This window comes from Euleptes europaea, chromosome 2, assembly GCF_029931775.1.
Source record: "Euleptes europaea isolate rEulEur1 chromosome 2, rEulEur1.hap1, whole genome shotgun sequence".
Classification (NCBI taxonomy): Eukaryota; Metazoa; Chordata; class Lepidosauria; order Squamata; family Sphaerodactylidae; genus Euleptes; species Euleptes europaea.
The window spans coordinates 53,100,778-53,126,277 of NC_079313.1; the positions used below are offsets into that span (position 1 = coordinate 53,100,778).

Sequence of the window (25,500 nt, forward strand, 5' to 3'; positions counted from 1 at the left end):
CTATACTTTTTTCAAAAATAAGACTCAAATTAGAATACAGTAACAGTAGTAACTTTGATGACAGAATTTTGCTTTTGCTTTTCAGTTTGAATTTCTGACTTGTACCATCTAAAGTTGTGTTTTCGTCCAGGGAATACCCCTTTATGTAAAACAGCAGGGATACTAGGTAAGATACCCAATCAAAAAATGTAGCCTATTCCTGAAGGGTGGGGGTGGATCTGTGGTGGCTGGGAGCAGCGCAACTGAGCCTCCTCCTCCGAGGCTTCCTGGATGCAGTGTAGAAAAAAAGCCCTTTATAAAAGTTTAAAATTGTTAAAAGGGGGGAAATGCCCCATAGCGAACTGCCACTCAAGGGGGTGTTCTCAGGGCAAAAGGGCCATGGAAGCTGCCTCAAGGTAGCTCCACCCCTGGGAACATCCCCCCCCCCCAAAGCCAGCACGGACTTTCCCTTCTGGGAAAGTCCTACCGGTGTGGCTGTACTGGCACCGGTGGTGCTGGACACCGGCATGTTTGCCTCTGCGCCGGTGTAGGGGTCACGCCGGCTTCTAAGAAGCTTTGCCCCTCTTCAGGAATGGGCTTTTATTCTATCATCTTCTCTGGTCAAGAAAACATACAAACACACCCTTAAAATGATAAATCTGTCACTATGTAACAGTTTCCCTTTGTCACAGTATTTTCCCAAAGTGAACCTTTAATGAACAAATTCATCTAACTTTTTTCTTCTTCTTAGTGAAGGTAGTAAGAAAGGAAAGAGAGGAAGAACACATACGCACAAAGAAAGAGACGACTACAACCTCTCCCATATAATTTTTTTGAGATCACAGAAGTCCTTGCTTACCTTTCCTGAAACTATTTTTTCATAAATCTGGATTGGTTGATCTGCAAAGAATGGAGGATATCCAGCTGCCATTTCATAAATTAACACTCCTAAGGCCCACCAGTCCACTGCTTTGTTGTAGCCCTGGTAAAGAAGTAACACAATTAGCATTAGTAGTAGTTTTTCATAAATCCTTAGTGTTAAGAACAAACAGCCTGGTTATACAATTGTGCAGTAAGCCACCTTCTATTTTCACAAAATTAGGCAACTCTGCGTAAGTAATTTCAGGCTACTTCTACATGAGAAACAGTTCTAAGACTGAATATTGCCAATTAAAGTAAAACATACTGTTCATCATCACTTAATAACCTGCTTAATTCTTTTGGTAGGATATGGTGGTTCCACCAGCTAAGCTAAAAAGAGAACCACTGTTTCAGAACATTTTTTGTACAATTCAACATTTTTTTTCATCCTCAAAAATGCTTAACAGATTGCATTTTATTTGCATTTAACAATTTGTGCAACACTATTTAAATTCTTTCTGAAACAATTTGCAAGCACATAAGTGCTAAATATTTTATAGATGAGACTAAGATCTTATCTCAGCTGAGAATTTAATGTGTTGTCTAAGTTCACTTATGCCTGATGATGCAGCTACATTCCATTAATAAAACTGTGCTAACTAATTCTATCACCCCAATCCTCACTGCTTGTGCTTGGAAGTTCAGTTATTTCATAAAATTTGCTTCCTAATTAGTAAATTTGGGATTACAGATCTCTTCTCTAAAACTGTAATCTGGTGAAATATTTTGAAATACCTTGCTGAGAATTATTTCAGGTGCCAAATATTCTGGAGTTCCACATAACGTCCAAGTTCTGCCTTTTACTCTTTTTGCAAATCCAAAGTCTGTGACCTAGTAGTATATATACATATATAAAAAAAAGAACCACCACATTAAGGTTTGGAGGGTGCCTAAAAAAAAAGTAATAACTCGATCTTTCAGAAAGTGTTCAACCACAGAAGTACTCCATGTCTTACAGCCATTTCAAACGGAGTTCATCTTGAATTTTATGTATCATTTCAAGCAAGAAAACAGTCATGACAGATAATCTGTGTGTGTGTGTGTGTAAAGTGCGGTCAAGTCGCAGCCGACTTATGGCGACCCCTTTTGGGGTTTTCATGGCAAGAGACTAACAGAGGTGGTTTGCCAGTGCCTTCCTCTGCACAGCAACCCTGGTATTCCTTAGTGGTCTCCCATCCAAATACTAACCAGGGCTGACCCTGCTTAGCTTCTGAGATCTGACGAGATCAGGCTAGCCTGGGCCATCCAGGTCAGGGCGACAGATAATCTACCTTCTGTTAAAAACCACACACATGCTGAGAATTAACCAAAGATAACTCCTAAAGGCATCCTACACGTAACAATAAGCAGTTGTTTATATGGATACGTCACTTCACTTTTTGATTGAAATGAATTGAAATTGTAAACCAACTTGGATCAAGTCTGAATTCCTTCTGATCAATGGCTTATTAAATACTGAAAAGCTAATTTCTCTTATTGTCAATTTCCTTACAATGAACACATTTAAAGCATGCTACATTCATATTAAAAGCAGCAAAGATTCATGTGTAAACATTTCCTTGCATCATACCTGGATATATCCTTGTTGGTCAATTAAAAGATTTTCAGGTTTTAGATCTCTGTAGATGAGGTCTAGTGAATGGAGGTACTCAAATGTTAGTACTATCTGAGCTGCGTAAAATCGTGCATGTGGTTCACTGCAAAGAATGAAAAATATTAGGCTTTTAACAGCAGCCATTCACATCAACATAATGGGCCTCTTCTGTATGTTACAGTATGTATTCTGAAGAGGACTGCACTAGGATCTGTGCTTTTCCTAGAAACAAGTATTTCTTGAAGTAATTTATCATATCAAGTTTATAAAATAGATTGATGAACAGACTTGACTGTTCTATAATGTAAAAACCATTTCAGAAAACTGCTGAAAGTATTAGAGAACTTGTTGTTCAAAGACATTTGAGAAAACTGGTGACTATATACGCAAGGAACTGTTAGAAAGTATTTCCTGATCCTTCAAAAGCTAAGTACTGCTACCAAGTCTCCTCCCTATCCCTGTTTCGCTTAGTACAGATTTTCATAAATTCTAATTTCCTTAGCCCATCTTACCTGAACCTTCCAATTCTTCTTAGATGTGAGAACATTTCACCCCCAGGAACATATTCCATAACCATATATAAATTAGAATTGTCCTAAGGGAAAATGAAGAATGTTCAGTTGGGAATCTAGGAATTTGTAGAAAATCCAAGTACATCATATTTTACTTTTGACAAAATAAACTGTTTAAAAAATAATTACATACATTATTGTATTGAACATGGAACAAAATGTGAGATGATCTAGATAGGAAGCATTCAGGTCTGGCCATGAACTCAAACCAATAATGTTGGCAAAATTTCTGATCGGTTGGTCTGAAAAAATTGCCTATTTTGTTATTATCAGATGTACTTTGTTGTAAGCCTCATTTCCTCCTTACAGTTTTTTTTTGGCTTTGACTGGTAGGACTATTATTATTTTCAGATTTGCTGAACTTGGGTACTGTTTTCTTTTGCAGAAGAGTGAAAAAAATATAAACAGGAAGAAAAAATTGCACTATTGCAGCAACATTTTTAGAAGATACAACTAAAATATGGACGCATCTGGAAGATGAAGGTTTTCTTCATGATTCCCAGAAAGTAATGCCCAGGCACTTCTCACTATTAGCATGCATATGCCAACAGAACAAATCGGAAGACAAATCGCAGAACAAGGTATGCTCTCCCCCCAAGTGTTTCCAAGAAGACTTAATGGAGATTCCATCCTGAATCAAAGTGGAGGATACTTCAGTCATCATTAATAAACTGATCAGACCTAATACATTGTTTCCAATGTTTGAGATGGGGGAGGGGGTCATTGCAACTACTCCCATCTTAGAATTCATTTGTGTATTCTCTGCACAATGAAGGGTGTTCAGATATGTTGGCTTTTTGATTCTCTAAGATCACTGTTTCAGTCCCTAAAGGTTGCCATAATTCCAGGTGGGTCACTTTTTTAGTCTGAAACAACAAAACCAGATTCCAGTAGGCCTTTAGTGATTAACAATATTTATTCCAGCATAAGCTTTTGTGAGTCAGAGCTCACTTCATCAGGTTGCCATGGAGCTTTTTTGATCCATCAAAGATCTGTAGAACAGCCTATAGGTTTATTAATTGGGGAGTCTAAAACAATTTCTTCCTTTAGTCAAGTAAGTTTACTATCTTAAATTCTAATAGCAAAGTTGGCCAAATCCTTGGACACTCAAATCCAGTGACTAGAGCTGTGACCGGGCAAGACAGATCTTTCCACAAACCTAAAAAGGGTCCCAGGTTTGCAGAAAGATGTGAAAACTAAAAAACAAACAAAAAACAAACCAAACCATGGGTTGTTTTTTTAAAACCCAATAACGATAAAAAGGGCACCTTTAGCTTAAAACAACAGACTCCTTCATTGGCTGTTGCTAAGCAACCACAGCATCCCAGTATTCAGTTTGTGTGTGTAAAAGGCAGGGGGGGCGCCCTTTCCAGGCATATTTTTGGCCTTTGAGAGAGAACTCACTGGGGCCAGGCCTGGCTGGGTTGCCAGCTCCAGGTTGGGAAATTCATGGAGATTCTGTGGAGGAGTCTGAAGAGGGCAGGGTTTGGGGAGGGGAGAGGTCTCAGCTGAATATAATGCCATAGAGTCCACCCTTCAAAGCAGCCATTTTATCCAGGGGTACAGATCTCTATCTTCTGGAGTTCAGTTGTAATTCTAGGAGATCTCCAGGTCTAGGCCTTGAAGCAACCAATGGGTGACTTGATACTACCTGACTTGCATGACTCAACTAGGCCTTGCTGCTTGCTACTGTTCAACAGCAGCTACCCTATGAAAGTCAGTGTGGTGTAGTGGTTAGAGCTTCAGAGCAGGGTCTACGAGACCCAGGTTCAAGTACCCATCTTGCTGTGGAAGATGCCGGCAGGGGGGAGGGAGAGGGAAAGCTTAAGACAGAAGAACAGATAAAGGTAGATGGACTGTTGGGTGGAAAGAAGACAGGGTTGCCAACTCCAGGTTAGGAAATACTTGGACTTTTGGGGGGTGGAGCCTGGGGAAGCTGAGGTTTGAGGAGGAGGAGGACCTCAGAAGGGTATAATGCCACAGACTCCACCCTCCAAAGCAGCCATTTCCTCCAGGGAAACTAGGGTTGCCAGCCTCCAGGTGGGGGCTGGATATCACCCAGAATTACAACTGATCACCAGATGAGAGAGATCAATTCCCCTGGAAAAAATGACTGCTTTGGAGGGTGGACTCTAGGACATTATAACCTGCTGAGGTCGCTTCCCTCTCCAACCCTTGCCATCCCCTGGCTCTACCCCCAAATCTCTAGGAATTTCCCAACCTGGAACTGGCAACCCTAAGGGGGAACTAATCTCTGTAGTGGAGAGATCTGTTGTGATTCCAGGAGATCTCCAGGCCCCACCTGGAGGTCAGCCAACCTAGAAGGAGAGAAAGAAGCAATAAAAGGAAAAAGCTATGGGGGCTTTCAGGAAAGAGGAAATAGTGCGGGAGGGGGAAATGAGATGCCTACCGCAAGTCCTTGCGGGTTCCCACTTGTTTAAATCTAATGGAATAATGGATAGAAAGCTACACTATGACAGAATGACCAGTGATACTTGCTAATATTTACCTTAAAAGAATACTCCAGTCTTACAAGGAAAGGAAAGTTCACTGCTTGTAATATTCTTTTTTCATTCAGTGTGTGTTCTATTTGTTTCAGTTTGACCACCTATGAAAAAATAGAATTCATTAGTTTGCACAAACAAAAAGCCCCAAACAAGCCAAAGCACTATTTATGAAGGAAAGAACAATGTAAGGCAAAAATGCTAAAGCCAAACGTAGCCTGTAAAAGTAGGGTACATTGGCTGAGATTTTATGTTTTGCTTCTGCAGCCTTTCCTCTGCTGAACCACATACTCCTGTGGTGCTAGGTGCTTTTGCAAAAAATGGTCTTTTGTAAGCCCAAGTGCCCAGCACCAGAAGGCCACCTCCACAGTAGAAGCATGCCACTGGATACAAGCCACTGTAGCCACTTGTGTACAGAAAAGACTGCTGTACAACTACGTCTGCTGCACATTAACACTTTCCCTCTTCTGCTTTATAGTTTGCTTCATCAGTAGATGCATCATGCAGTCTCCATGCCTATCTCATCTTTGGCTCTCCACTGAGACTGTCAAAGAAACATTATGAACTATTCCAACAAAGATGGTTTGCATATTACAAGCGCTGCAAACAAGAATCTAGCATACAGTTTGTTTCATGCAAACCTACTAATTAAACAGAAGCACTACTATACACAGCAAGCTCTTGTTAAAGCTGCATCCAGCAAAAGAGAATCACCAACTCCTGAGGCTTAAAGTAGTCCTTTTCCATTTTCCTCATGTACATAAGGAAAGTACTTTTAAAAAACAGTGGCATTATTTTATCTTATATGTTGTTCTTTATGTTACAACAGGAACTGGTGATGAGTACAAAGACCAAGAACCACTAGTACCAATTAATTTTGGCCAGACTCCAATCCATCCTATTAATTTAAAAACCACAACTAGGATTAGGTTTAAATTAATTACAGCAGTTTCTGGATGAAACATCAGCTCTAGATCCCTTCCAGTCGGGCTTCCGACCCGGTCATGGGACGGAGATGGCTCTGGTCGCCCTGACAGATGATCTCCAGAGACAGCAGGATTGAGGCGGGTCAGGACTGCTGATTTTGTTAGATTTAACAGCAGCCTTTGACATGGTCAACCATGATATTTTAGACCACCGCTTCACCAACATGGAGGTTCAAGGTACAGCCCGTCAATGGCTGCACTCCTTTCTCCAAGATCAGGGACAGAGGGTGGCGCTGGGGGAGGTGGTGTTGCAGTGGCACCCTTTGGTGTGTGGGGTGCCACAAGGAGTGATCCTCTCCCCTATGTTGTTTAACATCTACATGCGCCCCCTTGCCCAGCTAGTTCGGAGTTTCGGGCTGGGGTGTCATCAGTATGCTGATGACACCCAGCTTTATCTGTTAATGGCCATCCGGACTCCGCCCCAGACACACTACCTGGGTGTTTCGACACTGTGACTTGTTGGATGAGAAAAAGCCAGCTGAAGCTGAATCCAGCAAAGACTGAGGTCCTGTGGCTAGGGTGGGGTGGTTTGGGGTCAGGGTGCCGGCTCCTGGCAGTGTGCAACTGACATCTGCATCCACCGTCAGGAGTCTGGGTGTGATTCTGGATGCCTCCCTGTCTACGGAGGCCCAGGTCACAGCTGTGGGCAAGGTTGCTTTTTTCCATCTACGCCAGGCCCGGCAGCTGGTGCCCTATCTCTCACGCCCTGATTTAGCCATGGTGATCCATGCGGCGGTCAACTCTAGGCTAGACCACTCTACACAGGGCTGCCCTCAAGACTGATTCGGCGGCTCCAGCTGGTACAGAACGCGGCGACGAGACTCCTTACAGGGGTCTCGCCCTGAAAGCATATAAAGCCAGTTCTCCGTCAACTGCAGGGGCTCCAGCTGGAGTATCGGATCAGGTTCAAGGTGCTGGTTTTAACCTTTAAAGCCTTACACGGCCTGTGCCCTTCGTATCTTCGGGACCACCTCTCCTGGTATACCTCGTTACGGTCATCTGATAACAACTTACTGGTGATCCCTGGCCCTAAGAGTGTGCGGCTGTCCTTTTCGGCCCTGGTGCCGGCCCGGTGGAATGATCACACTACCTCCCATTTGTTTAATAATGGGCATTATTCCTCTGTATCATCTGCATACATGTAGATGTTGCTCATACAGTTTTTGGTGGGTGTAGCTGCAAATTGTTTGTTTTTCAAATAACATTTTCCTACACATCTAGTAATATCACCAGTTTTGCAGAAATCTCTCTTAGCTCTGTGTGGTCCCAATGTGGATTTTTTGATCTGGGGAGGCATACTTGATACAGATCTCTTATAACCAGTCATTCGACTAAACAATGTTTGAAGCCTTCTTTTAGCTAGTCTAAGGGGCATTCCATCAACTTAAGCATCCCACCCTTCAATGGAACAGCCATTTAAGTTGGAGGAAGGCAACAAACTTTGCTGAGCAGAATGGCTGCATCCACCCACTGGATGGCTGAAAAGTTGCTTGCTCTTGTCCAAACCCATGCCTTATGTTCATTCTGTAAGGAGCAGGAGGTGGTCAATCCTAACAGCAGAATTCTGTTTCATCGACAATTATGAGTGTAGCATGCCTTTCCTTGCCCAATACCCTGCGCCTCACACTCTGCACCTCTTCTTCTTTCCCCAAGACCTACCATTCCAGTCTGCCTAAACTTTAAAAATTCCACTAAACACCAAGTATATCTACACCCTCCACCCAATGAAAGATTCATACTTAAACTATATATTCCAAGCCTGGAACTGCTGCCTCTTTGGCATTCAAAGTGTGCTGTTTGGGGCAAGACTATTTCAGTCCCATTTTTGCCATTACATTAAAGCTTGTTACTTAAAGGTCTTCTCCTAGGTTTCTTCCTTTTTCTTTGTTTACTGTGCATGACTGCCTTCTTTTGGGAACACTGTTTAAAACCATAGCCAAGCAGGAGGCAAAGGGAGAAAATAGATCTCATGGTAACTCAGGCAAATTCACAAGCCTCTGAAAAACGCCTGTTCGGCTGTGCTCAGTACAGCCTGTCAGATGCCTGATACTATCCAATGTTCCATCTGTTCTTAAACAGACTATCACAGTTTGCTAATTTCATTACCTTGAATGCACAGAGCTAGAGAAAAAGGGAAGGGGCAGATGGATGCCCTGAATAACACGAGGTTCTCAACTGCAGAGAACCAGGAATGATCAAAAATACAAAATTTTCCAATGAGGAACAAGGTAGATAGTACGCACCTCAGTTTTACATACTTGTACAAGTATCATAACCATCCATATACAAGAGTATGCAACTGCCTAAGAAGGTCGGACAACTATGATGCTCTTTAGACAGATCTCCTGTGACATAGGGGCTACTTCAACACAAGTAGCTCCCACGGGTTTGGGAAAAAGTTTAGATAACTTAGCCAAACAGATGGAACTGCATCATTTGGACTACTTTCACGGAGACAGTGCATTCCACCACCACCCCTCGTGCTTATTCTGTGTGAAGGACCAATGTCATTTGGGTCATTTAAATATGTTCCAGACACCTGATTGTTCTTAAGGGCAAGTGGCTCATGCAACTAAAGGAACATCTCAAAGGTAGTTATGGTGGCTGATCATAGGAGGTAGCCCTTGTCTCAGCTTATATGTTCTCCAACACTATTTCACTGCATATTATAGCAAACACTGCAAACCCTGTAAATTAGGAATTCCTACACCAATAAGATAATTCTTATGTGCACAAAAGACATGAAGCTGCTGCTTGAAACTCAAGCTTGAGGAGATACACAACAAGCTAGTTGCATAATGCAACTCTATACACAGCTGGAGTAATTTAAACTGTGCCACTGCAAAAAAATGGCATGCCATATCTATGCAGAGACACGAACCATTTGCCATAACACTCTGCCTCCAAAATTACTTTATTTCAATGAATATCCACACAATTTCTTTTCCTTGAGTTAGTTATTTTATATATGTTTTTAAAAATGTATAATCGTTGCAATGAAATATATTGCCTACATTATCTGAACAATGCAGTGACATGCACAGCCAAACAAAGATTTAGCTGACAGTGTTAGACTATTTTTCAAATCTTGATTTAATCAATATAGAACCTTGACATTTTAATATCCAGTATGAGTAACAAAATTCTGAACTTAGACATTTCAAATGTTAAGATGTATTAATAAAAACTTTCATATTGTTTTGTTCCTAGCAACCCCCCAAAAGCTAAAAATATTCATCTAGGAGAAAATAACATAAGCAGTAAAATGGATTTTTCTGTTCTAACTTCCACAGCTTCATGTGCGGTCTTTTAATTCAATTTAGAATATATATTATCCCCCATATCCATTTATTAACCCTTCATAAATCTAACCTATACTAATTTATAGCAGACCCCTTCTACCTGGGAAAAATTTGAAAAAACAAAAACCTTGAACCACATTTAAGCAAAATACCCAACTGTGGTAACTGTACATAACACAGTTTTAACAGAGAGAAAACTGGTGCACCATTTTTCCACCTTAGATGGGGAATGGTTTCATTTCCCCTTGTTGAACAAGCGCAGAATGGTCTATGCAAAGGCATATAAGAAGAAACAGTACAATATCAGCTCAGATTTGCAGTGAACTGAATTTAGAAAACAGCAATCACCAAACACACCAAATTATTATTACCAAACTATACAAACTTTTTGTTTATCCAGTATCTTCATGGCATAATACTGTTCTGTGGTTTTATGTTTCACCAGCATGACTCTGCCAAACGACCCGGTTCCAAGTGTTTTTAGCCTCTCGAAGTCATCTAAACCAGCAGTATTCTAAATAAGCATAAGACAAACAATAAAATATAAGATATATTTTACAACAAATCCATAAAAATATAGTATACCATACATTTTGTTTATTGATCAGCATCATATTGTATCGTATTGCAAATCTGAACAGAAACCAGAAATAACTACTATTTAGATTTCACATTCACAGAAGGTATTGGTGAAAATAATCAGTACTGGAAAAAATTATATATTATTTTGGAATTGGATAAATAGTGATAAGATCAGCCTCACTAGGAAAGGTCAGAAATTGGCTGCACAGAGTTATATATTGTATATTTCACACATGCCAATTCAGCCTCTATCGCTTGGTCACCACTAAGCTCCTGGTGGAATATATGTTGCTCTCCTTTAGGGGACAGTCATATACTGAAACTTCACTGAGAGGGATGCCTTGGTACTTACCGTGAAGGCTCTTTCTCTTCCGAGGCGAAGGGCATCTTATGATTGGGTGTTTTCCTGCTGCTTCCAGGAGGCAGGACCAAAGGAAACTTCCTGTCTCCTTGGCGGGAAGACCGCCCACTATCCTCAGTTACTGGCTTGCCTAGCTCCTAGAGAAGTGCTAAACAAAAACTGAGAACAGAACACATGTAAGGGAGGAAACAGGAGTGTTTAAAACATTGAACAGTGAACCTAAATGACCCCGGAGGGTTAAATGGTAACTGTGCCGCCAAACGGGCGGAAAAAACTTGAGAACTATAGGTCCATATGCACTGATTGAGTGCTAACAAGGCAGGTGTTAGCTGAGTGAGCGTCATGTATTCCTTGGTCTATTGATCAATGGAACAAGGAGCTACCTGGTCTGCGAGTAGATATTCCATCCGGGTGGGCCAGATGCCCTTCGCCTCAGAAGAGAAAGAGCCTTCACGGTAAGTACCAAGGCATCCTTCTCCTCCGAGGCAAGGGCATCTTATGATTGGGACCTTCTAGAGCTCCCAGAGAGGGTGGATTAGTTCTCTTCCAGCACGTGTTGAAGGACCCTGCGTCCAAAAGCCGCCTGAGCAGATGACCAGGTGTTAATTCTATAGTGCTTGATGAATGTATTAATAGTAGACCAGGTGGCCGCTTGGCAAATTTCGTCGACTGGAGCCTGTCGGTTGAACGCCGCTGAGGTTGCCGAACTGCGAAGGGAGTGAGCGGTGATCCCTTCTGGAGGAGTGACCTTAGCAGCTTTGTAGGCTTCTATGATGCACCTACGCAGAGTGTAGCTTATGGAGGCAGACGACATTCTTAACCCTTTGTTGGGGCTGGAGAGATTGATGAACATCGAGTCAGACTTCCGGAACTCTTCTGTCCTATCGATGTAGATGCGGATAGCTCTGCGAGGATCCAGTGTGTGCCATGATTTTTTAGCCTGACAAGAAGGTTTCGGGCAGGGAGATGTCTTGGGCTCTGTGGAAGGAGGAATTTACTTTTGGAAGGAAGGCTGGGTCCAACCGCAGAACGACCTTATCTTTATGGAATGTACAAAGTCCCTTGTGGATCGAGAGAGCTCTGAGTTCCGAGACTCTGCGGGCCGAGGTGATAGCCGTTAAAAATAGAACCTTCATCCGAAGGAACTGGAGGGGTATCTTCCGCAGAGGCTCGAATGGAGTTGAGGTGAGAGCCTTTAAGACCAGGTTCAGCTTCCAAGTGGGGAAGCGGTGGATGGTCGGAGGACGCATGTGTGTGACACCTTTCAGGAAGGCAGATATGTCCCTGTGTTGAGAGGTTGGAACGCCCTCTACAGAAGGGACGACTGTGGAGATGGCTGCGATTTGACGCTTGAGGGTTGAGGCTGATAACTTCATTCTTACACCCTCCTGTAGGAATTCCAGTATCTTGCTAACTCCTGGATTTAAGGGATTAACTTTCTTTCTCTGTCCCCATCTGACGAAGGCCTTCCAGGATGCAGTATATATTCGCCGTGTCAAAGGCTTGCGAGCTTCTAGGATGGTACCCACCACCTCTTGTGAGTATCCGCGTGCTAGGAGTCTTGAGCGCTCAAGAGCCAAGCGGTCAAACAGAACCACTGGGGCTTTGGATGGGTCAGGGGGCCCTGCTGAAGCATGGTTGGAGAGGTTGGAATCCTCCAGGGCTCCTGGATGGAGAGACTGCGGAGTGTCGCGAACCAGGGTCTGCGTGGCCAAAAGGGGGCCACTAGAAGGACCGTGGCCTTCTCCTGTCGAATCTTGCGCAGGACTCTGGGAAGAATTGGGATCGGTGGGAAGGCGAACAGCAGTCCTTGAGGCCAGGGAAGGAGAAGGGCATCTGTTCCCTCTGCCCTTGGGTGGAAGTACCTGGAAAAGAACCGAGGGGTCTTGTGGTTGTAAGCGGATGCGAAGAGATCTATTACGGGTTGGCCGAACCTGTCTGTGATGGCCTGGAAGGTCATCTGGTCTAAGGACCACTCTCCCTCTTCCACTGTCTGTCGACTTAGCCATTCCGCTTGTGTGTTCAGGACTCCGCTGATGTGCTCCGCCTTTAAGGATTGCACATTGGCCTGTGCCCACTTGAAAATCAAGGACGTCTCCTGGTGAAGGGCTGAGGACCTGGTCCCTCCCTGCTTGTTGATATACGCCTTCGTGGTCATGTTGTCCGAGCGCACGAGGACGTGATGGTGTTGAATGTCCCTTGAGAACGCCCGCAAGGCTAGCCGAACCGCCCGTAGCTCCAGAAGGTTGATGTGGAGCTTCTTCTCCTGTGGTGACCAACGACCTTGCGCTACCTTGGAGTTGAGGGTCACTCCCCAACCTTCTAGACTGGTGTCCGTGAACACTTGAAGCGGATCGTCGTGGAGGTATTTCAGAGCCTTGCCCAGATTGGATGGGTTGGCCCACCACTGGAGGCTGTGTTTCACAGAGAATGGCAGTTGGATTAGTTTGTGTGTCTTGCGGGTGATGTGGCTTTGAAAAGGCCGGAGCAGCCACTGGAGTGGACGGAGGTGGAACCTTGCCCATGGAACGATGTTTATGCATGAGACCATGTGACCCATGAGTTTTGCTAGCACCTTTAGACTGGATCTTTTGTTCAGTATAGTGGCTCTGGCTAAGGTGATTATCTTGTGGATTCTTTTCGGTGGCAGGGAAAGGCTGTTCGTGGTTGAGTTTATCTGGACTCCAAGGTGGATGATGTTCTGGGAGGGTTCCAGTGAGCTCTTCTCCAAGTTGAGGACGTATCCATGCTCCTGAAGGATTTGTGCCACTCTCGCGGTATCCACCAGGGACTGGTGGCGAGATTGTGCGCATATCAGGATATCGTCCAAGTAAGGGTGAACTTGGATAGATTCCTGCCTGAGGGTTGCCATGATGGTGATAAGGATCTTGGAGAAGACTCGGGGCGCTGAGGAAAGACCAAAGGGAAGTGCCCTGAACTGATAGTGTTCCTGGGCGTAGGTAAAGCGGAGGAATCGTCTGTGAATGGGATGGATGAGGATATGCAGGTATGCTTCTTTCAGGTCCAGCGCCGTCATGTAAGTTCCTGGTAGGAGGGATTCCACAATGGAACGCATTGTTTCCATCCGAAAACGCTTCTTCAGGATCCTGCGGTTGACAAACTTCAAATCCAAAATTGCCCTCCAGTCCCCATTTTCCTTGGGAACTGTAAAAAAGATGGAATACACTCCCTGAAACCTTTCTTGGGTAGGGACCATCTCTATGGCTGCCAGCTGTTGGAGATGGAGAATGGCCTGAAGAGTTCTTTGATGTTTCTTCCTTTTCGATGGTAGAGGAGAAGGGATGAAGCGATCCGGAGGTGGGGTAGAAAATTCCAGGAGGTAGCCCCTGGAAACAATTGGCATAGTCCAGTTGTCGGGGTTTGATTGTTGCCACCTTGTTGCGAACGCTTGCAGCCTTCCTCCGATGGGAAGGGAGCTGGAGTCATTGGGTGTTAGGTTTGGCAAACTTGTCGGACTTATCCGACCGGGTTTGCTGGCCTTGCCTAAGGAATCTGCCGCCCTTACGAAAGGCTCGGGAGTTGGAGCTATTGTTGCTCCAGGACCCTTTCTGGGACTCTGACCTGTATCTGAAGGGAGCTCTGGGGGCACGAAAGGACTGATAACCGGATGGGCGATTGTCCTTTCTCAATTGCTTAGGCATCACGTGTCTTTTATCCCTAGTTTCTACTAGGATTTTGTCTAGCTTCTCGCCAAATAACCTCCCCTCTTGGATCGGATAGGCCATTAAGGTAGACTTGGCCTTAAAATCGGCGGGCCAGGCTCTGAGCCACAGTGCTCTCCTGACTGAGGTGACCGAAGCCATGGATTTTGCTGAGAAGGAGATAGCATCCAGAGAAGCCTCAGCCATTAAGGAAGTTGCCTTAAGGACCCTATCCAGGCCAGCAACCACACGTTGGTTCTCCTGAGGAACCAGCTGGATAAGTTTCTTTATCCAGAGGTAAGAAGCTCTGGCAAAGATGGAAGTAGTTGCATTTGCTTGGATTGCCATTGCTGCAGCCTCATGGGCCTTCCTGGTCAAAGATTCTGCTTTCCTGTCTAGCTGGTCTTTGATGGAACCAGCCCCATCCTCAGGAACCAGGCCGGGGTTTTGAAGGTCAATAACGGGAGCCTCCACCAGGGGGACCTTGAGAAGGCTCATTGCATGAGGTGCTAGGTTGTAATTCTTTTTAACAGTACTGGGAATTTGTTTCCCTGATGTGGGGTTATCCCATTCATCAGTAACCGCTTGCAGAAAAAATTCTGGAAATGGTACAGTGTTAGTCTGGGGCCTTTTCCTAGGAAAGCACTCCTGCACTCCCCGCTTGCGTTTTGGGGATGGATCCTCTAAGGCTTCCTGATCCTCAATGAGGTCCAGTGCCAGAAGCGCCTTAGCTAATAGACTCTGAAAGTCCTCCCCAGAAAACAGCCTTGGCTGTTGCTCATCTGGGGGGAGGATGTCTTCGTCTGAGTCGTATTCACCTTCTTCGCGCTCCCCTGGATCCGAGGACTGATCCTCCTCCGAGGAAGGGTGCTCATCTTGAAGCACTGTGGTCTGAACTGTGGCCTTCTTGGCAGCCTTAGTGGGCCACTTTGCAGAGGTAGAGGGGACAGGTCCCATATCCTCTCTATCTGTGCTAGCAGGGTAGGAGGAAGAAGAGTGTGGGGAAGCCTGCTGGACTACCCAGGGGAAGGAGGGGGGAAGCCTCATTTGAAAGGCTTGGAAGGCTTGCCATTGCCTCTGTAAGGCTAGGTTGACCAGGTCACTAGCCTCCTCACTGGAAAAAGTCCGCCCCTCACCCCCAGCGCTCAAAGGGGGGGGGGGTTGCCACCTCCCGCCTGGAGCCCTCCTACCGGTAATCCGACGATGTTCAAAGGCTGCATCAAGGTTGCAGGCTGAACTGGAGCCGTTCTGCTGGCAGACGCAGGAGCGAGCCTGGGGGAGCCGACCTTCGGCTTGTTGGAGCGCCTCTTCCTTCTCTGAGCGCCAGGGAGCGGCGCCTTCTTCGGCGCGGTTTTTCGCGCCTTTTTCTTTGAAGGCGCGGGCTCCCCTTCCTCTCCCGAAAGAGCTGCCGCGGCTCCCTCCCTTTCCAATGATCCGCCGGTGCGGTCATTGGAGGGGGCTTGGGTGGAGTGGACCAGCCCTCCAGCTTGAAAATCTTCAACGGAGAGGAGATCGTCCTCCCTCTCCGTTGTAGCGTCGGCCATGTTGGATGTGTGGCCGGCTTCCTCAGTCCCTCACTAACCCGCACTAGTGGACAGGAGGGGAGACGAAAACGAGGGGGGGGAGGAAGGGAGACCAAAAGACGGGGAGACAAAAACAGAAGAACAGGCACGAAGGGAATTTTTTTTTTTTTTTAGGAAATAAGCTAGAGCTAAATGAGGTCGCTGCTCTCCGGAACAAGGCAGGAGGATAGTGGGCGGTCTTCCCGCCAAGGAGACAGGAAGTTTCCTTTGGTCCTGCCTCCTGGAAGCAGCGGGAAAACACCCAATCATAAGATGCCCTTGCCTCGGAGGAGAAGGGATGGATCATACAAAGATAATTTGGTTCCACTATCTTTCCTGTTCTGGGCAAGACTTCTCACAGCTCTCTCTAAACTGGTCTTTGTTATGCAGAAGTGAGTGACAATCACTGATTTCATTGGAGAGATATTTACAGGGCTGCAATCTGGAGACTGCTGAGTTAGAGGGAAAGCCAGCCCTGTTTAGTCACCAATATCTGGGATGGCTAGATTTACGTACAACTCCAGCACCCACTCCTTGCCAAAATCACATTTTGTACATAGTTTAAACTATTAGCATGAATCAAATGTATTGGACTTTGGAGGTACCAAAAAGATGCTCACAGATTTTATTGTACAAGGTAGAATCTTTATCGGTCACAACATATAAACCCAAACTATAGATCAATAGATATCTTCCTACAAAACAGATTTATGGGGTGGAATCATCATTAAGAGTCTTTTGCACTTCCCTGTTTCCCTATGCTTCTCATCTTTTGTAGTACTTGAGTGCTTTATGGGGGTGAACATATGCCTGTGTTTTTCTTTATTTCCAGAACATGCAGGATTGAATTATATGTCAACAGAAGTTTAAGGAGTTTAGTTACCTGAGGAGGGCTTTCCCATTTTCTTAAGAAGTCTTCTTTGGCTTTGGCTAGGAACTCTTTCACTGAAAGCACAAAATATGATGTTTTATACACTTCACTACAGTAATAACGGTTTGAAATTACTGTAAGGCTGGTATAAAGGAGTGCCAATAAACTTGTAACTCTTCACATACTAAAAAAGCAAAATCTCTACTGTAGCTCTAACAGCTCTCTAAAGCTTATGAATTACAATATATCTCAGCACAATACTATTAAAAGTTTAAATCTAATCGGCCACATTACTGTACACGCAAGCAGCTTTAAGGTGAAGCAGGTAACTCAGATGGACTGGAGACAGATTTTTCACAATATTTCCCGGTGATATTTGGAGAGCAAACATGGTTCTTGCTCCAGTGCATCACTTCTGCTTAAAGGCTGTTTGCAAGCTGAAGAATTGGGTGCACAGCATTATTGCAAGCAGAGGCAAAACGCAGGGTTACAAAATTGTGCATTAGAGATGCCCACAGTCAAAGACTATTTTGAACTACTAATTTGGACTTCTAGTAATATTCTGTGTGGCTGTGTAAAATGTGCACTAAAATTAAGTCATTGAAGATTAATTTTGCATTTTAACCTTGTAAGATCACTAACTGCCAGAGTATATTTTTCTGTAAAATTCTCCATTTCTAGAAAAAACAAACTGTAACAGTTGGGAGTTTCTGAACAGTTGGGAGTTTCTGGTCTGGAGTCACCAGGATAGGTAATATTGTTTCAACTTTCATAAGACGTTTTGTCTAACTGGGGCTGTCTGCAGCAGCCACAGTGTGGTGGGGGGAGGGGGGAGAGAATCCCTCCAGAAGGACTGGATAATGTTCTTGCCCCTCCCCATCTCACCGGTGCTTGCTCAAGAGCAGTTCAATAATGTTACTAACTTCTATCCATTTCCCTTTTCCATCAATGAACAGCTGAGGTATAACATGGGCCATATTTTTCCTGTTGGGTATCCTCCATTTTTAAAGACCATTCAGAGGCAGATTTACATGTACACAGAAAGTGAGAATAATTTTTTGTGGTCAAGTGCACAGTTTTACATTCCCTGTGTGATGCCGCCCCAAGGGTCAGTAATGACCAGGTGCTTGCACCTTCACCTTACCTCCATGGCTTGTCCTGCCTCCCCTCACCCATGAACACCATGACAACATGGTGTATCCAACTATTTACACCTGTTTACAACTGTTAACAATTGTTTCAAATGTAATTTAACACATGGAAGCAAGGGGAGCCCAGAACAGGCAGCTGCTCAGGAAACAAGTCCATACCCTCTTTTAACACACTGGCACAGAGAATGTTTTCCCCCACATGGAGACTGGTGTGTATGGTTTCTCCGTTGCAGCTGCAACTACTAATATAGAATAGTGGCAACAAGGGGTCCATGTGTCACTTCCCCAGTGTCACTTGTTAAAAAAAGTAAGTCTCCAGACCCTTTCTCTGGACAGATATAAGCAAAAATGCACATTTCTACAATGGAGGAGACTAGAGACTTGCTTTAAAAAAAGAAAAAGACCCCCCAAAGCTGGGAATTCAGGGAACCTATTACACAGGCTGTTACAATGATATCTGATTGATGAGTAAAAAACAAAAAGGCTCCCTGGTGACAAGGGGGGAAATGATTGCTAAAGGGGCAGGGAAAATGGCTGCCATGTGGGCGGGATCAGGAAACTCTGAACTTTCCCACATAGTGGGAAAGAAAAGGCAGAGAACACCTGGTGCGTGGAAGCACCACAATGCCATGGGGGAGCAGGAAAAACAAAAACCACTTTCCCACAGCATTTAAACTGGAACAAACCCACATGGAAAAGGTCAATGTGTTGTATGGTTCTGGCGGTCCTATGACATTTTCTGCAATAATGAGATCAAGTTCTTTACAATGTTTTGTCACTGCTTCTTTAAAAATTTTGCTGAAAGAATCCCAATTAAAGTGAATGGAAAAAAGTTAAACATAGCACATCCAGAGAATTAAAGGCCTACATGACCCCAAATGTGGCAAAAATATTCTACTTTAACAGCTGTTTTATACTGATGCAGCATTTAAGATTAGAATATTCCAATAAGGAATTAAGTGTTTCTGCTTTTTTAGCATTGGAGTAGTTACAGACCCTTTTGTAAATAAATATTCTATGTAAGTTACCTATTTTAGGAGGCTACCCTTGAAGGAGCCTCAGCAGCTTATCTTCAGATCATAACTGAGAGGATACATTAATCCCATTTTAAGAGTTTTCAAGTTACTTTTGGAATCAGCCCAAGGCAACAATAATAATGCCCTGCTGTCTACATATGAACGCTTTAGGGAATGCTTAGTTACATGTGTCCCTCCCACCTTACAGAGGGCAACTTGTTCTATGTTCTTATCTTTCTTGGGATTAGGTCTATGAGGATGCTGAGCAGAGACTTGTCTGGTGTAGCAACCATACTGTGGAATGGTCTGCTTCAAAAGATCTGTCTGGTGCTCTTGTTTGACAATTTCTACCCACTGTGAGTTAAAGCCCATTTCAAAAGATACACTTTGATATTTGTTGGTTGTCTTATAATTGCTTTCAATGCTTCTGAATAATTTTATTGCATTATTGTACTAGTTTTTGAATAAGTTTAACTGATTATATGTTGTCACGATCATCAACTTGAACGAAATGGTAACTTAAATGCGTAATACATTAAAACAAATTAGAGTTCTCATCAAATGTTTCATTGTCTTTAAACTATTGCTTACTTGGTATCTGACTCTAGAGTCAAATTAAAATGCACTTTTATTCAGAACATAGCAAGAGTTAAGGATTGCTATATTACTAACTGGCAATGGCTACTGGTTACCAGAAACACACCAAGCCCTTAATATGTCTTCTTTTTGGCAGAAAGAGGACTCTGTAATGTCTGAAGACTGCTTTAATGCATTGAAACCCCATAACTGCACTTTAATTACCCAGTGCACATTTTACTCATGCCTCAGTTTTGTAATTTTAGTTTATTTCCTTTCATCATTTTATAGTATAGTCAGTGACTTTGGGCTCTAATGAAAGAATGAGCATACCAAAGGTTTCTAAAGGTTTCACCAAGGATTTGCAGGAACATTCACCCACACAGATGTGATGAAGAAAAGAGAAGAGAGAGAAAAGTTTTACACATTTTCCACAGGAGGCACAAAGAAATCAAATTCAACCAAACTCCCTTCTCACCCCTAGGATGGATATAACATATCCTCCCCACATTTACACAATGCTCCAGAAAAGCACAGATAAATGGAGACAAAACTCAAATTTCTATAATTAGAAGGAACAGACAAGAATTGTAAAGTACTTTATTCTAAAAACAGATACAGAAGTCACTATGAAAGAAGAATTTCACTAAAAAATAAATCAACAGATAAAAACGCATACCAATACAGAAATAAACTATGCAGAAAACCTCAGAAAAACCAGGAGCCATGGTGGTTACAATCATTTACTAGATCTAATACATGCCCTATAAACTGCACATTTAGTAAAGTATGCTGGATGACATTTTGAAAGCTGAAATCCAATAAAGCTATATTATACATGAATGGTTGGGGTAGTAGTTGCATGTGCTACCCAAGACAGCTTATCTGCAGCAACCACTTACATTATTGATCAGATAAGCCATACTTTGAACTGAAAAGTGGTTTGCAGATTCAGAAGTGCAAGTGACTAGAATGGAAGCTATAAGAATTTTTAGCTAATTGGGCAGATATCCCCTACTCCAGGGATCACCACCCTGGTGCCCGTGGGCACCATGGCACCCACTGACACCTTTCCTGATGCCCACCAAGTGCTTTTAGAAAGTGGGTGAGGACAAACGAGGCTTCTGCCCAACAAGGTTTCAGATTGGCTGCGCAACATTCTTTACTGAGTGACTAAAGGTAAGCTGCAGCAGCCCTTTTTTGGCTGGCACCGCCTCCTGCAGCAGCCAATTTGTGTCAAACACTTTGTGGCTGTACCCACCACGCCATTTCAGAATTTCAAAGGTGCCCAGAGGCTCCAAAAGGTTGGGGAACCCTGCCCTGTACATAGCTACAGGTTTCTTGCACCATGGCCCTGAACTTTGTTACCATATCTCAACTCAGAATATATGTAGCCTACCATAGAAATAAATTTAAGCTCTACCAGAAAATGTGAAATACCTTATAAAGTATTATATAAAGTAATTAAAACCACTAGTCAAGATCCAGATAGCTTATTGTATAGTTAAAGTGGCAATTTCAGAGGACTGCTTCTTTTGCTAACTGCACTGAATATAATGCAACACATTCAACTATTAATAAATATATTTCATGTAAACGCCTCTATCACTAATTCCAAATACAAGGAAGATCAAGTGATTACGGGGCAGGGGGAAAAGATGCGATATGTTTCACTATGCTGCTCAACTAAAAGCATAAGTTGTTTTGTAAAGTCAGTAAAACTCCATGCTAGAATAATATGGGTGTATATCTCCACTGTCTCTTATGAACCACACACTTTCCACTTGTTTTAAAAGAACAAACTCTGACTAAACATAAAAGTTCAACCCATCAGCCATGTTTGTAATACACATGCTGTGTCGTAAAGTTGTTAAAAGCTCAGTAATACTTCAAGATTTGGTAGCTCTAGGACACAAGATTATGAGACAATTAACAGAATGAGCCAATTTTAGCAGACCCAAAGAGCAAGAAGAAAAGAAGAGCTGGTTTTTATACCCCGATTTTCTCTACCTTTAAGGAGCCTCAAACCGGCTTACAATCACATTCCCTTCCTCTCCCCACAAGAGACTCCTTGTGAGGTAGGTGGGGCAGAGAGAGTTCAGAGAGAACTGTGACTAGCCCAGTGTCACTCATCAGACTTCATGTGTAGGAGTGAGGAAACAAACCCAGCTCACCAGATTAGAGTCTGCCACTCATGTGGAAGAGTGGGGAATCAAACCCGGTTCTCCAGATTAGAGTCCAACGCTCTTAACCACTACACCATGCTGGCTCTAAGAAGAAAGGAGGCAGATGGTACTATACAAGAGTCAGAAGTATAATGGAAACATATTTGTAAATAAGTCCCTAAATAACTCATCTACAAAAATCTGATTTTTTAAACGCTGTGTAAATGATATTTTTTGTACATCAGCACTTATAAGCATAGCTGGCAACTATTGGAGAAGTGAACCAGTAAAGAAGATTTAATGCACACACAGCATTATGCCTTAATATTAAAAGCTTCTGGAAAGAGGTCTTTTATACTTCCTCACAAATTACACATTTGTTCACCCCATATCTATGTTAATTATTGTAGAGCAATGAAAGTCAGTCCATCTTAAACTGAGTAATTTGATTACTTTTGTGAACACTTACAAAAAATTATACATTATTTTAGATAGTCTGAGTATGTGAACACCTTAATCTTTTAAATGTGGAAACCATATACTCGCTAACTATGGTAACTTAACTCATAATTTCTTGTTATGCCAAAATAATTTCCCATTAAAGAATCAGCCCCCATGAACTCATAATGAAGCAAAGAATCCATGAGGGGGGAAAAGCCTCCACTCCTTATTTGCACGGGCCTTGATTATGATCTATGCATTACTCAGCTCTTTCTCCTTTTGTTTCCCATGTGTGCACATTCTGAGTTCTAGGAAGATTCCTCTTAAGGACAGTGTCAGCATGCCAGCACTGAATAAAGCCCTCCCTGCACATAACTCGTGGTTTAGGAAAAAAAGCAGAGAGTAAACTGATGAGTCTAAAATCCCCATCTGCTCTGGTAAATGCCACTTTCTACTTGTTATTTAGAATGCCCTTTATCAGACCATAGTTTCATTTCCATTTGAGAACTGTAATATAAATCACAAGATCATGAAATCAAAGCATCCTGACACAGAATAAAATTGGAATTTTCTGTAAGAATGTACACTATCTGCACCAATGTGCTACTTTTTCGTTTTTAAAAAAGTCCCCCGTACTCCCACCCAGCAAGCACCTCTGTCTTCACTCAGCTACATCACAGCCCACTGCAGAGCTGGACTGATCTTAATAACAGAGGATGTACCTCCTTTAAGGTATCAGTTTTACTGATTTCCTGGCCTTCTGTGGTTTATCATCCAGAAACCAAAATATAAAAGCTACTAACTGTATCATATTCTTACTAGTTTCAACTCTTTTTTACAAAATCCTTTGTACATCTTCATGTTTTTTTTTGGGGGGGGGGAATCTACACTGTGAACTTGATGAAGTTCTTGTCTGCAGCTTCTCTCATGGTGTAACAAGGACCCTATGTTATCTGAAATACTATCTTTGCTATTAATTAAAAGACTGGTCTACGGATTCATAGCAGGAGAGACATTTCTTCAAAAGTGTGTATCCCAAGTGGAGCAGGACTATAAAAGCAAGAACGAAAATCCTTGAATGGGTTCCAGAAGCCGGTATACCTGCTTTCCCCACCTTATGGAAAGGCCTGCCTGATGAGGTCAGGAAGGCTCCCACTCTTCTGGCTTTCCTCAAATTATGCAAAACTGCATTATTCAGAGGGGCTTTTTCACACTGGTTGAAGGCTGTACTGTAATGAAATGGTTCACAAAGATGCTTTGGAAAAGAGATAGGGACTGTAGTCTAGACTACTGTGTTCTGTCAGATGTTGTAAGCTGCTCCTAATATGTAATTTCTGCATCATTTAACGTGCTTATGCTTTGATCTAGCTAGGTGTCAGATTTCTGCAAACCAAGCGCTATTGCACTGTTTACTGGATGTCCCATCCTGTTGAGTGTATCTGACTTATACTATGTAATCTGCCTTGAGTCTCAGTGAGAAATAATGTAAATACAAATGGGAACATGTAAAAATTTGTGGGATGCATCTCATTTCCCCCTCCCCTACTAGTTCCTCTTTCCCTTTCCTGAAAGCCCTCATAGATGCTCCCCTTTCCTTGTTTCCTTCTCTACTTCCCACCAGGGTGGATAAAAATGAATGATTAAAAAAAATTAAATAGTTTTTTAAAGTTTAAATAGGATTTTTTATAGAATCATAAAGTTGGAAGGGACCACCTGGGTCATCTAGTCCAACCCCCTGCACAATGCAGGAAATTCACAACTACCCCCCCACCCCCAGTGACCCCTACTCCATGCCCAAAAGATGGCCAAGATGCCCTCCCTCTCATTATCTGCTTAAGGTCATAAAATCAGCATTGCTGACAGATGGGCATCTAACCTCTTCTTAAAAACCTCCAAGGAAGGAGCACTTACCACTTCCTGAGGAAGCCTGTTCCACTGAGGAACCGCTCTAAGTGTTAGAAGATTCTTCCTAATGTCTACAAGGAAACTCTTTTGATTTAATTTCAACCCATTGGTTCTGGTCCGATCTTCTGAGGCAACAGAAAACAACTCAGCACCATCCTCTATATAACAGCCCTTCAAGCACTTGAAGATGCTTACCATATCACCTCTCAGTCTTCTCCTCTTCAGGCTAAACATACCCAATTCCTTCAACCTTTCCTCATAGGACTTGGTCTCCAGACTCCTCACCATCTTTGTTGCCCTCCTCTGGACACGTTCCAGCTTGTCTACATCTTTCTTAAATTGTGGAGCCCAAAACTGATTACTAACCAGAGCAGAGTAACGCGATACCATCACTTCGTGTGATCTGGACACTATAGCACTGTTGATACAGCCCAAGATTGCATTTGCCTTTTTAGCTACTGTATCACACTGCTGACTCATGTTCAGTTTTGGTCTACTAAGACCCCAAGATCCTTTTCCCACACAGTACTGCTAAGACAAGTCTCCCCCGTCCTATAATTATGCATTTGATTTTTCCTACTTAAATGCAGAACTTTGCATTTATCTCTGTTGAAATGCATTTTATTAGTTTTAGCCCAATTCTCCAGCCTGTCAAGATCATCCTGTATCCTGGCTCTGTCTTCTACCATATGTGCTACCCCTCCCAATTTAGTATCATCTGCAAATTTAATAAGCATCCCCTCTATTCCTTCATCCAAATCATGTATAAAGATGTTGAACAACACAGAGCCAAGGACAAATCCCTGAGGCACTCCACTAGTCACTTTTCTCCAAGTGGATGAGGAACCATTAACAAGCACTCTTTGGGTGCGATCTGTCAACCAGTTACAGATCCACCTACCAGTAATAGGATCAAAATGACATTTTACCAATTTGTCAACAAGAATACTATGTGGAACCTTATCAAAAGCCTTACTGAAATAAAGATAAACTGTGTCTACAGCATTCCCCTTATCCAGCAAGGTAGTAACTTTCTCAAAAAAGGAGACAAGATTAGTCTGACATGACTTATTGAGAAACCCGTGCTGGCTCTTAGTGATCAGATCCATCCTTTCTAAATGCTCAAGGACTGTTTGATGATTTGTTCGAAAACTTTTTCCGGTATAGAAGTCAAGCTGATAGGTCAGTAGTTACCCGGATCCTCCTTTTCCCCCTGCTTGAAGATGGGGACAACATTTGCCCGCCTCCAGTCTTCTGGTATGTCACCTGTTCTCCAAGACTTCTAAAAAATAATGGACAGAGGCTCAGAAATTACATCTGCAAGTTCTTTGAGTACCCTTGGATGCAATT

The 25,500-nt window shown here is 43.1% G+C and overlaps 1 protein-coding gene across 3 annotated transcripts in view; it reads right to left on the reverse strand.

The window, feature by feature from the left end:
• PRKACB (protein kinase cAMP-activated catalytic subunit beta) overlaps positions 1-25,500 on the reverse strand; it is a 95,280-nt gene that overhangs the window by 15,587 nt on the left and 54,193 nt on the right. For all 3 annotated transcript variants that reach the window (XM_056867433.1, XM_056867432.1, XM_056867434.1), the window contains exons 2-8: positions 16,909-16,970; positions 10,244-10,372; positions 5,576-5,674; positions 3,007-3,089; positions 2,471-2,597; positions 1,636-1,731; positions 839-961 (exon numbers count right to left, since the gene is read on the reverse strand). In XM_056867433.1, the coding sequence (XP_056723411.1) occupies positions 839-961; positions 1,636-1,731; positions 2,471-2,597; positions 3,007-3,089; positions 5,576-5,674; positions 10,244-10,372; positions 16,909-16,970 (719 nt within the window). The remainder of the gene's footprint in view (positions 1-838; positions 962-1,635; positions 1,732-2,470; positions 2,598-3,006; positions 3,090-5,575; positions 5,675-10,243; positions 10,373-16,908; positions 16,971-25,500) is intronic.